At 44.4% G+C, this 17,942-nt stretch overlaps 1 protein-coding gene across 1 annotated transcript in view; it reads right to left on the bottom strand.

Annotated features, from left to right (window-relative positions):
• Positions 1-17,942, bottom strand: part of SH2D4B (SH2 domain containing 4B) — a 110,770-nt gene that overhangs the window by 60,606 nt on the left and 32,222 nt on the right. Inside the window, exons 2-3 of the mRNA XM_021943334.2 lie at positions 14,161-14,323; positions 12,904-13,051 (exon numbers count right to left, since the gene is read on the bottom strand). Of these exons, the coding sequence (XP_021799026.2) occupies positions 12,904-13,051; positions 14,161-14,323 (311 nt within the window). The remainder of the gene's footprint in view (positions 1-12,903; positions 13,052-14,160; positions 14,324-17,942) is intronic.

Here is a 17,942-nt window from a genome sequence, read left to right as displayed (position 1 = left end):
ACCTGCAATCTGAGCCACTCAGGAGGCTGAGGCAGGAGAATTGCTTGAACCCGAGAGGTGGAGGTTGCAGTGAGCTGAGATCGCACCATTGCACTCCAGCCTGGGTGACAGTGCGAGACTCCATCTTGCAAAAAAAAAAAAGAAAGAAAAAATAAAGAAAGAAAAAGAGGACTCTGTGCCATCCTTAGGTGTACTTTCATTTTGGAGGAAGAGGGAGGAAGGACACAGTGAGGGGCGCCTGGTCTCTTCCTGAAAGCCCGTGAAGCAGGGTATGATTATGTCTTAACCTTAAGTCTGGATAAAGTATCTTAAAGAGAGAGTAGATTTGAGGGCCCTAAATCTCCCATTTCTGTCCCACTCCTGAGCTCTAAAAAGGTTGTGTCTGTGTGTATTTTCTTCTACCTTTGTTTACATGAAAGTAATATGTATGTGCTAAATATGCATTATGGACCACAGGCTGCTAATGAAAATCAGCAGTCTCTAAATAACTTCACCAGAACCCAATCCAACCAACCTTAAACCAATGCTGGAGGCCACCATTTTCAACTATGTTAGCTGTTCCTTTGTTGGGCTATGTCCATATGTCTGATTAATGCTGCTAATCCTTGATTTATCAATTTATCAATCTAGATGTTAAATCTTGCCTTTCTTTTTTGGCACATGCATATTTAGCACTTACATTTCCCACAGGTGAACACCCATACTCCATACTTTTTCTCTCCTCAGCCTCACAATAAATTTGCCTCATAATTTGTGGTTAAATCAATAATCAGCATCAAAATAGTTTGCTGCAAAGCCAAATAGCATGCTATTTTCATCAATTCCAAAAAGTACATTTTTTTTAACTTTGTAACATCTCTGAAATTTGGATGTGTTTTACAACTTACAGCTTGCTTTTTAATAAGCAACAATTTTTTCCTCTTAAATAATGATATGTTTTGCTATTAATGGTAACTTAAATTCAGTAAAATACGCTAGGTATGGAAGCCTTTTCTTTCCAGTCCTTTTTTCTGGTTTTTCCTGGGTCAATACATCTCGAAGCTGAATATTGAATTTTCCCAAATTTTTCCCAGATGTAGTAAGTCATTCTCTGTGTTTAACCAAGTGCTTTTTCTTATAACAGACAATACAAAAGTTATTTTTCCAAGGGACACGCCACCCCGGGTGCCATCTTTTTTTCTCCCATCTGCACTGGTTACCACCTAAGCCTCCTCTCCATCCACCCACCAACGACACACCTCTCAACCTTCCTTGAGTTGGAGCCCCTGCTTCTTTCTTGAACACTCCGCCATTTTGCAGCAACATTTAGCACTTCTCAGCTAAGAATGCATAGAGACACTTTCTGAGTCTTGTCTGAAAATGTCTATATGCCACATTTACATGTAACTGCCAATTTAGCTGAGCACAGAATTTGATTAAAAATAATTTTCCTGCAGAATTTTAAAGACTTCTTTGTCTTCTATCATCCAGAACTACCACTCTGATTCTCATTCTTCTGCACAAGGCATTTATTTTTCTCTCTGGAAGCCCCTGAGGTCTCTTTAACACCGACGTTCTGAACTTTTTAATATGATGTGCCTTGGTGTGGATTTTCTTGCACTGATTGTGTTGGACACTTGGGGGTACTTTCAGTCTGTAGCTTCTTATCTTTCCAGTCTAATTCATCTTTGCTTAGGATTTCTTTGATAATTTCTTCTCTTCTCAATTCTTGTTTTTCCTTATAGAGCTCCTATTTGTCAAATAACGGTTTTCTTGAGTTGATCTTCTAACTGCCTTATCGTTTTCCTCTCTTGCTTTCCATCTGTTGTCTTTTTTTTTTTCTTCTTCTTCTTTTTTTGAGATGGCGTCTCACTGTCGCCCAGGCTGGAGTGCAGTGGCACAATTTTGGCTCACTGTAACCTCCACCTCCCAGGTTCAAGCAATTCCTCCCGAGTAGCTGGAATTATAGGCACATGCCACCACACCTGTCTAATTTTTGTATTTTTAGGGAGACGGGGTTTCACCACATTGGCCAGGCTGGTCTCGAACTCCCGAACTCAGATGATCCGCCCGCCTCAGCCTCCTAAAGTGCTGGGATTATAGGCGTGAGCCACTGTGTCCAGCTCCATCTGCTGTCTTTTTTGTTCTGCTTCCTGGTTGATTTCATTGACCTTATCTTCCAAACCTTCTACTGAGTTTTTTATTTCAGCTATCACATGTGTAATTTCCAAGCTCTCATTCTTATTCTTTGGTTGTTCTTTTCTCTTCATTGCATCTTGCACTTGTTTTATGAATGCGATAACTCATTTCTCTGAGGATTTTAGAGCTTTTTCTTCCCACGTACTCTGATTTAGGTCTGTTTCCTCTGTGTGCGCGTGTGGTTTTTTTAAGTTTGATTTGGTGCCTGTCATACATGTGAAAGGTTTTCCTTGGCTGTCTGTTGTTCCCTGACTATTCATATTCAAGAGAGAAGTAAATATCTGAATAGGAAACTCAGAGAGCATGCTCCAGGCTTCATTGAGAGGAGGACTTTGCTCTAGGGCAATCGTAGGAGGAACCAGCCATGTTGCAGGACTCTCAGATGCAAGTATCTAGAGGCCCTTTCTCTGAGATTATTCAGTGTCTTCTCCTCTGTCCTTCCTGGGTGGTATCATCCGCAGCATTCCAGGAATTGGAGGGGAGCAGACTGCAGGCAGGACTGCCCACAGCAAGCAAGGCTCCTGGCCTAAGCCCCATGCTTCACAGAAACCCATACTTTAAAGCACCTTCTTGTAAATGTCCTCCTCAAGTCTCCCCTCAGGACTGGCCAGAAATAGTCAGACCCCCAGGAATGGTAAGGGCAGGTGGTGGTGTCCAACTAAGGTGCCCTAGGCCCAGAATAGGTTCTACATGAGCCTGACTCCCTGTTTCTTTCCTTCAGGGTGCTCTCTGATCATCTCCCTTATCAAGGGATTGAGCAGATGTCCCAAAGAACTCCAGGATTCCTATTTATGAAATCATCCTGGGCCCCAGTGTGGGGGTCCTGGTTCTAGAAGGGTAGCCTAGCAAACAGATGAATCCTGCAGGCCAGCACAGTATTTTTAGCACAGGATCACATGAGATTGGGTCACCAGAATAGTGCTAAAAGGCTGATTTTATGTGACTCAGATTTTTAATATAAACAAAGACTGCAAAGGGAAATATTTGCCAGCTCTGTATACCCTAGGGGCAACCCTGGCTGCAGGTCCCACCATTCAGAGTTCAGACCTCTCCTTAATCTCCCCATTTCCCTCCTGCTGCCTTTACTCTGCCTGATACCCCAACACCCCAACGTTTCCCTTTCAACTTTCCCTCTTCTTCTGGCCAGAGGGAGGGAGGTGGTAGCCTGGAAAAAACAGATGAAAAAGTATTTGGTGAACAATTAGAAGAAGTCACTTACCTTCTTTAGCCCTTAATTCCCAGCTCTTAGAGAGTGGATCATAAGGAAGTCAGAATTTTGTCTATTTTTAGCATTAAAAAATTAATCATTGAATTGGAGAAAAGTCCCCAATCTATGTCATGTCAGAAGGAACAAAAATCTTGTCATTTTTAAAACAACGGAGTAAAAATGCATAGTTATCTCTTTTTATCTGCTTGTTGATCCAATTAAATATACCAAAGGACCCACCCTTGACCCGCTGGGGTCTTCCAGGCAGAAGCAGATCTCAGGGAAAATACAGTCAAGGCCTGTCAGAGCCAGAGAGATGTCAACTGCGTGCTGCCACTGCCTTGTGCAGATGAGGAACGTATCCATTTGCTCAGGCCACCATAACGAAGTACCACAGATTGAGGGGGCTTAAAAACGACAGAACTCTGTTTCCTCAATCATGGCAGCTACAATCCAAAGTCAAGGTGTGGCAGGGTTGGCTTCATGCTGAGGACCTTTTCCCTGGCTGGCTGCCTTCTTGCTGTGTCACTCACAGCCTTCCCTCTGAGTGTGTGCCCGTCTGTGTCCAAATCTCCCTTTTTGTAAGGACAGCAGTCACATTGGAGTAGGGTCTAACCCACTCGATCTCATTTTAACTTAATTACCTGTGTACATACCTTATCTCCAAATATAGTTACATTCTGAGGTCCCAGGCGTTAGGACTTCAACATCTGGATTTTAGCGGGGACATAACTCAGCCCATAACAAGGAGATAGGAGCCCAGGAAATGACTGGCATACAGTGGGAAAGTGTATGACTGGTATATGGCGGATAAGTGGCCCTTAGCCACCTCAGATTACAATGCAGTGGTCCTACTTCAACTGGCTGTGACTAACAGGAAGCAGCAAGTTAAATGGTAGGGCCACATTCAATCAGTTCTTCTTCACCTGGAGAGTAGGACACCACCCAGGGAACCAGAGGCCTACAGCAACCGCCCGTCTCAGAGGAAAATGACTGGTCATTTACTGATCCCTCTTCACAAGGATGGGGATGACAAAGGAAAACATTTTGCAACTACAAATAAACAGCATTACATGTGGTCTTGCTAAAATAATGCTCAAAGCTGAAATTGCCTAAAAATTCTCATTGTTGTTGCAACTATCAGAATTCTCTGACCCATCGGATACCACTGAAAGAAAAGTCCATTTTTCTGAGGTTTAGCAGCCGAAAGGCCAGATGTGCAAACACTCCCCTTCTGCCTGGGAATTAATCGCCTTGCTCTGGCTGCCCAAAGCCCTCTGAGCTGTCCAGCTTATTCAGTCTCCCTTCTCCTCATAACCCATCAGTAACAGCACACCACAGGAACCCACAGAGGCCAGGGTCTGCCATAGTCCTGTGGAAAATGTCATCAAGACAAATGCCTTTTCTGGAAGATGAAAAAAAAATTTAAAATCCTAAGCCCCCTAAGCAACTGAACAGACCTTTTCTTGGCCAAGGGGACCCCTGAGAAACTTTAAAAACTGAGTTCACAGCCATGATGGGAGAGGAGGTCAGACTTGCCTCTGTAACCACCCATTAGGCTTTCTTCCCTAAGGATTAAACAGAAACCAGCCCTTTTGAAAGACTGATATCAACCAACAGCCTGATGCTGCCCCTCCCTTTTCATGGTTTTGACACAACAACTGACCAGCCTTCCTTCCTGATAAGAGACCACCAACCACAGAGTGGTTCTGGCCAGTCTACAGAGGATGCATCCTAAGGGCCTTCATGCCCTCTGCTTTGCCTTTTGATGTATAGGGCCTAATTGTAATATGTAGACTCAGCTAACCTGGTCAGCATAAACTCCCTGTCTCATTCTTCCCTGCCTCAAAGTGCCTGCTACCAGCTTCTGACCAGAAGCTGTGCTTCCCAGCCTCTCCGAATAGCCACCTGCAGGCTGCAACCCTTTATGAGAAGTAAAGCTCCCCTTTCCAAATTTATGTACCTCATCATTTTTCAGGTGATAAAGGCATCCTCATTTTGTTGTTAGTCTGGCCCCAATAACACCACAGTGTTATCATAGGCAGAACCAAGCCTATGCTGTTCATTCCTCCATTGCCAGCTCACAGCACAGGACACAGCAGATATCAGGTGCTCCATAAATGCTGACCAGACAAATGCATGAGTTATCAATCAGGTAAAGAGAAGACAGGGTTTGTGATGATCCCCAGGAGGGACTGGGTACACCACATCATGTTGTTTTGTCGGCGTCAGCCTTGCCTAGAGAAGTTTTGGTAAAGTCTAAACTTTTCAAGAGAAAATTGAGAAGTAGAAAATTTTCCCACCACTTCTAATCTTATTGGAAATAAAGCAGTAATCGATTTTAAAGTTGTATAGGAGTTCATTAAGTGGCCAAAATGAACTCCAAACTTAAAGGAGAAAAAAAAAAAAGAGAGTGGCCTTGAATAGAAAATGGAAAAAAAATATATACAACTGAACAGTATCAACCACGTCTGTTCCTTAAGAGTAAAACCGGGAAGAGGTAGGCGTGGGAGGAGGGAGGGAGAGTAAAAGCAGAGAAGGAAGGTCACAGGACCCCGGGTGGAAGGAGAGCACAGGATGTTTATTGAGCCGTGTTCTGTGGTCTTGAACAGAAGGAGAAATGTCCAGAAGCAATTTTAGGAGTTAAGAAAGCATGGGGGAAAGAAATGCAAATTTTATCTGGCCTCAGGATCTCCTTTTTTCTAAAGGAACACTTTTATATGCACGTAAATTACATTCAAATGGCACCAGCCACAGCAGAATGGTTTTTAAAAACTGGTTTCCAGCTGTCTCCATCTTCAGAGTTCGCTCTGTAACCCAATACAAAAATTCCGGAATTTTTTTTTTCCATTTTCGAATGCAGTTGTCATTATTACCTTTCCCATGACCTGGAGAATTAGCAGAACCTGCCTACATCCTCAACATGAGCTGCCGAAAGTGAGCCCAGCCCATCTCTCTCCATCACCCAGCTTCTCACCCAAGCTGTCACCTCTCCTCAAGCCTCCACCTATCTCCCTTCTCCGTGGGGTAAAAATCCCTCAGTGGAGCCAGTCTAAGCACTTTCTCCTTCCTGCAAACCTGCACACCCTCCCCAGCTCCCCATGGTGGGAGGGTACTGCCATCTCCCCATCTCCCAGCCTGGGACTTGGATGCCTTTGCATTTTGCTTTCCCTCACCCCAACATCTAATTGATGCCAAGCCCTATTGATTTCACCACCACCATTTTGCTATATCCATCCCCTTCTCTCCTTCCTCATTGTCATAGACTTTGTCCAGACCCTCGCTCATTGGCCTTGACCATTGCAAAAATCTCCTAACTAGTCTCCTTGCCTGAAAACTCATCACTTGAATCACATCATTGCCATCAGTTGTGCTCTGCTTTGGGAGTCTGAAGTGGACAGATCACGAGGTCAGGAGATCAAGACTATCCTGGCTAACACGGTGAAATCCCATCTCTACTAAAAATACAAAAAATTAGCCGGGCATGGTGGCAGGTGCCTGTAGTCCCAGCTACTCAGGAGGCTGAGGCAGGAGAATGGCGTGAACCCGGGAGGCAGAGTGTCTGCAGTGAGCGGAGATTGCACCACTGCACTCCAGCCTGGGCAACAGAGCAAGACTCAGTCTCAAAAAAAAAAAAAAAAAATTAGCCGGGCATGGTGGTGGGCACCTGTAGTCCCAGCTACTCCGGAGGCTGAGGCAGGAGAATGGCATGAACCCGGGAGGTGGAGCTTGCAGTGAGCCAAGATTGCACCACTGCACTTCAGCCTGGGTGACAGAGTGAAACTCCGTCTCAAAAAAAAAGAAAATTCAGTGGTCTAAAACAACTACCATTTATTTGTGTATGATTCTGCAGGTTAATAATTCAGGAAGGGCTTGGTTGGATGGCTCTTCTGCACCATGTGCTATCAGTTGAGGTCAATTACTTGGTTGGGGTCATTCACTGGAATGGGCTGGCAGAACCAAGGCTTCGCTCATGTGTCTGGTGCATCAGTGCCCCTCCATGTAGTCTCTTCTTCTCTGCATGGCTAGCTTGGGTTTCCCTACGTTATGTAGTCTAGGGTAGTAGGGATTCTTATAGGACAGCTTCCAAAAGTGAGCATCACAAGAGAGGGAAAAGTAGAAACTGCAGCTCTCTTATAGTCTTTCCTCAAAAGTTATATTAGTCCGGGCGCAGTGGCTCATGCCTGTAATCCCAACTCTTTGGGAGGCTGAGGCAGGCAGATCACTTGAGGTCAGGAGTTTGAGACCAACTTGGCTAACATGGTGAAACCTGTCTCTACTAAAAATACAAAAAATAGCTGTTGTGTGGGTGTGCACCTGTAATCACAGCTACCTGGGAGGCTGAAGCAGGAGAATCACTTGAACCCAGGAGGCAGAGGTTTCAGTGAGCCAAGATCATGCCACTGCACTCCAGCCTGGGCAACAGAGTGAGACTCCATCTCGGATTAAAAAATAAAAAAGTTGTATCAGTCATTACTACTGCATTCTACACATCACAGCTAGTCATAAGGCTGGCGCAGCCAAAAGGGGAGGGGGACTAGATCCCACCTCTCAAAGGGAGGAGGGGCAAACAATTTGCCACAAATCCCATTTAACCTACCACAGAAACCTTTCAGATCATGTTTCAGCCTAGGCTTAACTATTTCCTGTGATGAAGAGTTCCACACAGCAAAAGGGCAGTGCACTTACAGCCAGAGCGAACAGAAAATACCTCCGCTCGTGAACCTGGACCATTCAACTGCACAGTGCTTGTTCTAATGTTGTTAACACTGCCCTAATGAGCCTCTCCAAGGCATTTCTGAGGCTCTTCAAAATGAAGACATACCAAATCAGGATCACTATTTCTAATAAAGTTTAAACATTCACATTTAGCAAATTAATATTTGAACCAAAACAAACACATAATAGTCATAACCTTCCTTGGCAATAACATCCACAGCCTGTGGTTGAGACCCTCAGTGAACCTGAGAGTCTGGCCAGATGGCCCTAGTGATCCTTCGTGAGCCCCAGCATAGAACATCCCACAATTTCTCACCCACTCTGTCACTGAGGTTCTCAAGGAGACCACTGAGCAGAAAACCTCCACGCATACCTTAATCCCTTCATGATCTCCTCGTGAGCTGAGCCCCAGGACTCCAGCTCCACAGAGCCACTCTTCCAGTATTTGGAGCTCAGCCCCCATCTGGGGAAGAGGAAGGCCAGAAATTAGAGCAGGTGCTCTCATGGTTAGGAAAGAGATAAAAATAATTGCTTTTCTTCCCCAGCAGACTTAAATAATCATATGCAAAACCCAGCAACATAAACTAAGTATCTCTCCACTGTGGGTTGGATTTGAAATACTATCATGGAGTTATTGTTCATTTCAATAGGTGTGATAATGACTTTTGTGGCTGTGGAGGGAAATGTCCTTCTTCATAGGAGATGCATGCTGAACTTCTTAGGTTTTGATCAGGAATCTGCAAACTAAGGCTCCCAGGGCTGGAGTGCAGTGGCTCAGTCTCCACTCACTGCAACCTCTGCCTCCCGGGTTCAAGCGATTCTCCTGCCTCAGCCTCATGAGTAGCTGGGATTACAGCCCTGGCTAATTTTTGTATTTTTACTATTTTGTATTTTTAGTAGTTTCACCATGTCAGCTCCTGACCTCAAGTGATCCACCCGCTTCAGCCTCCCAAAATGCTGGGATTACAGGTGTGAGCCACCGTGCCCAGCCCACATCCTTTTGTTTCTATATTGTCGGTAGCTGCTATTATGCTACAACAGCAGAGTTGAGTAGTTGTGTAACAGAGACAGCTGGCTCCCAAAGCCTAAAATATTTACTATCTGGGCCTTTACAGAAAATAGTTGGCCAACCCCTGGGTTAGAGTATCATCATCCATGGCTTCCATTAAAATTGTTTAGTAAAACAATAGCAACAACAAAGTGTATATGAGTGTGAGTATATAAATATTCTCCATTTAAATTCACTAATTATTAACATTTTACCACATTTGCCCGAGAGAGAAGGCAAATGTGTTAAAATGTTAATATTGGTGAATTTAAACGGAGAATATGTGAGTATTCATTTTATTTTTTCTTTCAACTTTTTTTCATGTTTGAAATTTTAAAAAAATAAAATGTGTGGAGGGTAAATACTGTTTCCAAATACTGTTTTCCACATTATACTCCATTTAAAAAACTCACAAGAGGCCGGGCGCGGTGGCTCAAGCCTGTAATCCCAGCACTTTGGGAGGCCGAGATGGGCGGATCGCGAGGTCAGGAGATCGAGACCATCCTGGCTAACACGGTGAAACCCCGTCTCTACTAAAAAATACAAAAAACTAGCCGGGCGAGGTGGCGGGCACCTATAGTCCCAGCTACTCGGGAGGCTGAGGCAAGAGAATGGCATAAACCCGGGAGGCAGAGCTTGCCACTGCACTCCAGCCTGGGCGACAGAGCGAGACTCCGTCTCAAAAAAAAAAAAAAAAAAAACTCACAAGAGGCCAGGCACGGTGGCTTATGCCTATAATCCCAGTACTTTGGGAGGCCAAGGTAGGTGGATCACTTGGGGTCTGGAGTTCAAGACCAGCCTGACCAATATGGTGAAAGCCCATCTCTACTGAAGATACAAAAATTAACTGGGCGTGGTGGTGGGTGCCTGCAATCCCAGCTACTTGAGAGGCTGAGGCAGGAGAATCACTTGAACCTGAGAGGTGGAGGTTGCAGCGAGCCGAGATTGCACCACTGCACTCCAGTCTGGGCGACAAGAGCGAAACTCCATCTCAAACAAATTAATTAATTAATTAATAATAAAAACTCAGGAAAATCTGCTAAAAAATGTACAACTTATGGGAAAATTAAACAAGGAGAATAATAACACTCACGGTGGATCACTAGGGCCATCTGGCCAGACTCTCAGGTTCACTGAGGGTCTCAACCACAGGCTGTGGATCCAAATATATAACTAGCAAGTGCAACAGGTTTAAAAGTAATGGGTACAATCTCATTCACAATAGCAACAACGAACATTAAACCTAAAATTTAACTAAAAAAGAAATGTATAGCTAGGCGTGGTGGCTCACACCTATAATCCCAGCACTTTGGGAGGCCAAGGTAGGTGGTTGGCTTGAGCTCAGGAGTTCAAGACCAGCTGGGCAACATGGTGAAATCCTGTCTCTACAAAAAACACAAAAAATAGTTGAGTGTGATGGTGGTGCATGCCTGCAGTTCCAGCTACTTGGGAGGCTGAGGTGAGAGGATCACTTGAGCCCAGACAGGGGTTACAGTGAGCTGAGATTGTGCCACTGCACTCCAGCCTGGGCAACAGAGTGAGACCCTATCTCAAAGAAAAATAGCATTTAAACAAAATAAATTTTACCAAGGTCCAAAAAGTAGAACATATGGGTATATAGATAAAAGTTATTGAAAAAGTTTGGGATTAGGTGGTCAGCACCTTTAAAGGTGTTTTAAAAAATTAGCAAAGACAAAAAGAAGCTTTGAATAACATATCATACTTCTGAACAAGAAGATTCAATGATTCAGTAGTGTAAAAATGTCCATTTTTCACAAAGACAGCTATAAATTGATGCAATTCTAATGAAAGTTACCGAGGTCTTTGTTGTTAAGAGGGTGGGAGATAATGACAAAATAATTCAAGTTTCCCTGGCAGAAAAAAAAAAAAAATGGGTGAGATTAGCCAAGGACATTTTGGAAATGAAGAGTAATGGTAGGGTTCTTACCTAAACAGATGTTAAAATTTATTTTAAAGCTACAAGAATTAAACAATTAAGTCTGGCTCAGGAATAATAAATCAGAGAAGAAAAATCCACAAAAAGGCCCACAAGTAAGTAAAAAGTAAGAATCCAATCAAGGCAGCAAGTCAAATGAGAAGGGAAAAGACAGATTACATAATAAATAATATGGGAACTACTGGCTCACCATTTGGAAGAAAATAAAGTAAGAGCCCTCTATTACAATACCCTCCAAAGCGAAGGAAAACTAGTTGGAGAGAAATAAAATCAGGAAAGACATATAAACAATGTAGATTTTTAAAAGCTTGTGATGTCACAGATCCTTCTAAGCATGAAGCAAATAATGAAAAAAAACTAGACTGATAGATTTAGCCAATTAAAAGTTTAATCCTATGTACATCTGAAAATACTGAAACCAAATTTAAGAAAAAAACAACGCTGATAAAAATATTTGCAACATACATGATTTGAAAAGGCCAACGTTGGCCAGGCATGGTGGCTCATGCCTGTAATCCCAGCACTTTGGGAGGCCGAGGCAGGCAGATCACAAGGTCAGGAGTTCGAGAACAGCCTGGCCAACCTGGTGAAATCCCGTCTCTACTAAAAATACAAAAATTAGCCGGGAGTGGTGGCGCACGCCTGTGCTCCCAGTTACTCGGGAGGCTGAGGCAGAAAAATCGCTTGAAACCGGGAGGCAGAGGTTGCAGTGAGCCAAGATTGTGCCATTGCACTCCAGCCCGGGCAACAAAGCGAGACTCCGTCTCAAAAAAAAAAAAAAAAAAGAAGAAAGAAAGAAAGAAAAGAAAAGGCCAATGTCCTCACTATCTAATTAGTATGGGGGCAAAACAAAGTTTTAAAATTTTTTAAATGGGAAAATGCCATGAGTATATTGACAGCTGCATGACTCTCTGCACACAGGTAACAACTCCATCAAACTCTGGCCATGGCTTCTAGCAGTATAAGGTCATGTCCCTAGGATGACTCTAGACCTCCATTAAAAAACTCAATGTTGACCGGGGCGTGGTGGCTCACGCCTGTAATCGAGCACTTTGGGAGGCTGAGGTGGGTGGATCATGAGGTCAGGAGATCGAGACCATCCTGGCTAACACGGTGAAACCCCGTCTCTACTAAAAATACAAAAAATTATCTGGGTGTGGTTGCGGGCGCCTGTAGTCCCAGCTACTGGGGAGGCTGAGGTGGGAGAATGGCGTGAACCTGGTAGGCGGAGCTTGCAGTGCTGCAAGCGGAGATAGGGCCACTGCACTCCAGCCTGGGCGACAGAACGAGACTCTGTCTCAAAAAAAAAAAACAAAAAAGCTCAATGTTACCAGAAAACCTACTATTTGTTCTAACCAGCACCTGTCAATAGACCAATAACTCTTTATCCTAGACCACAAAATGTGACTATATCATCTCCTTGAATCCTCATAAATACTTCCAGAAGAGTGTTATTATTACCTGAATATTACAAACAAGGCCTCATTTCTGGACCAGTGGTTTGGGACGCAAAAGTCCCCAGTTCTGATCCTGACTCTATCCCTAACCACTACTACCTGTGAACTTGGCCAAGTCTCTTCTGTCTGACCCTCAGTTTCCTCATCTGTAAAATAAGAAGTGGATTGGCCCAAATGGTGTGTCAATGTCCTTCCTGCTCAGACATGACAGATTTCTATTCTCATAAAGCACCCAGTACCAACCAATGGCCAAGGATTGATCCAAACCAGAGGCCAGTCCCAGTGGTCTCGGGGCTAATCAGTTGGCCGCACACAGGGGCCCTATGCGCTGGCCCACCTTGAATTCCTCCTGGATGCGTTCCTCCAAGACTTTGGCTGCCTTGCGGTCTTCCATCTCCACTTTCCACTTCTCTGCCAAGATCCGGGCTTTCTCGTTGGCCAGAGCATCCCGGAACTTCTTGGTGATCTCTGCCTCCTTCTGTCTCCTACCAAGAGAGCACCACAGGTATAAGCTTGTGTGAAAAACTGAAGGACCACATGACAATAGAACTTGAAATAAAAACAATGAGCAATTTTTCCTTGGTCTATCAGAATCCAATGTTGGCAAAGACGGGGAGAAACAGGCAGTTTCAAGCATGGGAGTGTAAATCGGCACAGTTGTTCTGGAAGCCAGGAAAACTATGCTAGAAACCCCGTTTCCTAGATTTTCTACACTCACGCAAGTGTACAAGGATGCATGTAGGTCAGGCATGGTGGTGCGTGCCTGTAATCCCAACATTTTGGGAGGCAGTGGCAGGAGGATCGCTTGAAGCCAGTTCAAGCCCAGCCTGGGCAACATAGTGAGACACCATCTCTACTAAAAATTTAAAAAATTAGCCATGTCTGGTGGCATGCACCTGTGTCCCAGATACTCAGGAGGCTGAGGAGGGAGGATCACTTGAGCCCAGGAGATCAAGGTTGCAATGAGCCTTGATCATGACACTGCACTCCAACCTGGGAAACAAAGTGAGACCCTGTCTCAAAAAAACAAAACAAAATGATAAATAAATAATAAATTTATAATAAAACAAAGATGCATGTAAAAGATGCTTGCCAGAGGATTTTTATAATACAAAAAATGGTAAACAATCCAAATGTCCATCAATAAGATCAATAAGTTGGGTTTCTCATATCATATAATAAATACCTGTACCATATAGTAATCTTAAGTTGCGTTTTGGATCTATAAGTCAATTTGTCAAGGTGTGAATAAAACAATTTACAAAGCATGTGTTAACTAAACATTCACTGTGGTTACCTTAGGGGGTGGGTGTGAATTGTTCTTTATTTTGTATAGTTTTCAGTGTTGTTTACATGATTTTAGAATTTCTCAATTAAAATACCATCATTAAGACCAGGCGCAGTGGCTCACGCCTGTAATCCCAGCACTTTGGGAGGCCAAGGCGGGTGGATCACCTGAGGTCAGGAGTTTGAGACCAGCCTGGCCAACATGATGAAACTCTGTCTCTACTAAAAATACAAGAATTAGCCGTGTATGGGGCTAAGCATAGCTTCCATGCCCAGGCCCCACCCAACACCCCATAGCACCCCTCACCAGAGCTCCTCAGCTTCCCTCTGTGCCTGCAGCCGCGCCCTCTCTGCAATCAGCTCCTCAGAGATCGCTTCGTAGGGCTTGTCACCAGGGCCTTCTCCCATGATCCAGACCCAGACCTCGCCATCTGCCCCTAGGAGCCATTGGATGTGCTTGTCACTTGCTGCTTCACAATAGAAGGAAGAAGAAACAGGTTTGATTTCCAATCAGTAAGGAATGACCTAAGCTGCCGAGTGGTACACAACCATCACATCACGCTACAGAACACTGTCATCTACAAAAAGAATGCCAGTGAGACACTGGCCTGCTGGCAGGTCCACAACCATCTCCCACTCCCTATTCCTCTAGAGAGAAATGCAACAGCCACACCACCCTGCAGGGGTGGGCGTCCAAGACTGAGCTCTCTTTCTATCTCCAGCAGAGAGAATGTACAGTGAAAAGGAGGCCGAGGATGACTAGCTCCAATTTACTCCTAACCTCCCGGCCCCGGCAGTGATATCTTTTAGGTTAACTGCTTTTGCTTACCTCCACACATAGGCCGAGCTAACAATGGGAGGAATTTAGTGTATAGTTTAAAGCATGGATGATAATAGCCTCTCCCCAAAACGAAGCCCTCAGGAGACAAAGAGGGTGTACACACAAGTAACAATGTCATGTTAAAAATTTATAAGAGCATTGTGACCTGACTAAGCACAAAGAAGTTTACCCTCGCTGCCACCCAGATGTCCACAGTCATTACTCACCCTTCCATCTCAACCCCCCACCTCTTCCCCCTTCCCTTAACATAAAAGAAACCCAAACTTCATATTAGCTTAGGAGGTTCTTTAGGACACTAGTTGCCATCTTCTCGGTTTGCTGGGTCTCCGAAATAAAGTTGCTTTCCTTGCCCCACACCTTGTCTCTCAACTTATTGGCTGTTGTGTTGTGAGCAGTACAAGCTTTGGACTTTGCTACAAGAACATCAAGGGACATTGCAGCACTCTCTGAGGGAAGAAACTTGTGTCACTCCCTGGTCAAGGCAGTTAGGAGATAGTGGGCCTGCTCTGCAGTCTTTCCTTCATGTCCACTGGCTAGAAACAAGGAATCAGGTGGTGGAGTGAGATGACGCAGCCTGGGGCCCTGAGTCTCCCTGGCCCACAACAGATTGTAACACTAGCAAGAAATAAGCATGTGTTAAATTCAGCCACTGAGATTTCTCAGTTTGCCTATTGCAGCAGATTCCACTGATTACAGGACTAAAACGAAAATGTATCCCAGAAGCAGGGTGCTGCTGAAACAGAAATATAAACTGTGTTGCTGCCTTAGCAGTTGGGTGGTGAGTGATATTTAACAGGCTAGAGATCCATGTTATGCAGCAGCAAAACATTCAGTTAAAAAGCTAGACACTATAACTTCAAAGGCAGACGCCATGCTTTCTGAACTTTTCATTCTAAGGGAGGAGGTTGAAAAATAGAACATGAGGAATAAGTGTTGGTTGCTAGTGACTGTGTTTGGCAAGATGTTAAGAGAAAGAAACGAATTCAAGAAAGAACTGAGTGCTTTGCAAGCTGAAATGAAAAGGGAATAGAGCAAATACAGAAATTTGAGATGTTGTAGGATTGGAAAAAGCGTCTCATCATATAGCAGGACCCACATTGCAAGAGATGGAATTTTTAAAGGTTTTGCATGACAGAGCACAGGAAAATTCTAAAGTGAATAAAGTGATGAAGGGCACATAGCACCTGCAGGTCAGGCTCTGTGAAGTTCTTGTGGTGACCATGAGGATGTGCTCCGTCCACCTTCAACCACAGGGAGCATCACTGACCAGGCCCCGCAACTCCTGTGCCCTTGCGTTTGCCCAAGGCCCTGCTTCCCAGAGGCTGCTCAGCCTTTTATTGAGGATGCCAGACTCATTCCCAGGAGACGCCCACCTCCTTGTCAAAAGATCGCTTTCCCTGGACTGCACAACTGCCTACAACACCTCCACCCACTGTCCCTTGCCCTCTCCTTCACTCAAGGTCAAGCTTGTAATGACTCCCTCAGCCTCCTCCAGCTCCCTGCCCTTTTTCTCTCCCAGACATTTCCCTTAATAAAACCTTGCATGATTAATCCCATCCTGTCTCTACTCCTCGGAGAAACCAGACTGACACAGCCACATTAAGAATGTGATCTCTCATTGCACCACTGCACTCCAGCCTGGGCAACAGAGCGAGACTCTGTCTCAAAAAAAAAAAAAAAAAAAAGTGTGATCTCTCACACTTATTTTTAGAAAAAGCTTCAAGGAAGATGTCCTTCAGGTGAAACTGAGAGGCACAAAGGTGAAGGGGCAAAGGAAGAACATCAAGTTGAGAAATATGTCTAGAAAAGAATTTTAGATGCCGTTACTGAGACATGGAAGCAAACAGAAGCCACCTAAGTTTTTGAGCCTGGATTTAAAAATCTTTGGTTGTTCATGTCTTAAATGGCCCTTGGGCATCCAAGTCTGATGACCAGCAGGCAGGTTTCAAAGGCTTCACTGGTCTAGAGGGTGTGATCCTCAACACTCACTTCAGAGGAGGCCAAGGGGAATTATAGACAAAAAGCCTCATCCAGGCTGGAGTCAATGTTCACTCAAGGAGTTATCTTCACTGCAAGGCAGGGAAACTTCATGGTCCTGACCTGTAGGACTTCAGAAATGCTATAGACTGGAGACTGTGACTTTCACGTTCTCCACTTCTCCAGGTGGCATTTCCTCAGTGGGTATTCTGACCCTGCTCCAATACTGTGTACAGTGCCTTAGAGGGGACAGGTGTTTAAATGATGTCTCCTCAGCACATTCAGACCTGATGGAGACGAGTGCAGAACCCCAGAGACAGTGGACTTTGAGCTGGATGCAGTGACTGGCTGGGACCTGAAGGCGTCCCCTGTAAGAGGTGGTGAGTGTATTTTAGAGGCAGGAGAAGAATGAAATGTGTGGATGGCCAGAATGACAATTTAGGACAGTGACAATGCAATGTCCACCACCCCATGTCTCTTCCTCAGCCCACAGATGACTGACTACATTCCTCAGCTTCCCTTCAGTTCTGTGGGGCCACGTGATTGAATTCTAGTCTACGGAATGTCAGGGAAGGGATTTGTTGTGCCATTTTCAGGCTAAGACAGTTAGCAGCTGGTGTGCCTTCTCCACATTTTCACTCTTGTCCACCCAGCTGGAAATAAATGGTGGAATTTCAAGGAAAAAAGCAGCCTGATCCATGAGCCAATGTTTGAAAGCAAGTTACACAGAAGAAATACCCAACCCACATCAAACCGTGAAATAGTTAAGTAATAAACCTTCATCATATTAATCTACTGAAATTTCAGGCTTTTCTATATGCGCATGGCAGCAGTAATTCTCCAGATATATATAGGAGTACACTGCTATTTTTAAGTATGTTACAAGCAATATAGTAGCAAAGAAACAGCGATTTAATTGTGACTGATAGAAACAGAGAGGCAATCACTACTTAGAATTATAAAACTTTCAAATTAATAGTGGGTAAAAATAAATGATAAGAGGATTACCAATCCTGCTAAGCAAGGGGAAAAGGTAAAGCAACAAAAAATGGGTAGCTATTACAGCAGATACTGCCAATTAACTACCCACCCTCCATGCTTGCCTCACCACAGAACCCCAAGTGGTTCAGGGAGCAGCAGAGATCCCCCCCCTATTTTAGGAAAAGTGAGTTTTGACCCCAGCCTCAAAGGACAAATAACAATTGATCTGGCAGGGCACAGTGGCTCACGCCTGTAAACCCAGCACTTTGGGAGGCCAAAATGGGCAGATC

This window comes from Papio anubis, chromosome 11, assembly GCF_008728515.1.
Source record: "Papio anubis isolate 15944 chromosome 11, Panubis1.0, whole genome shotgun sequence".
In the NCBI taxonomy this organism is placed as follows: domain Eukaryota; kingdom Metazoa; phylum Chordata; class Mammalia; order Primates; family Cercopithecidae; genus Papio; species Papio anubis.
Note: the sequence above shows the minus strand (reverse complement) of the source record. Positions and strands in the feature narration are given on the sequence as shown.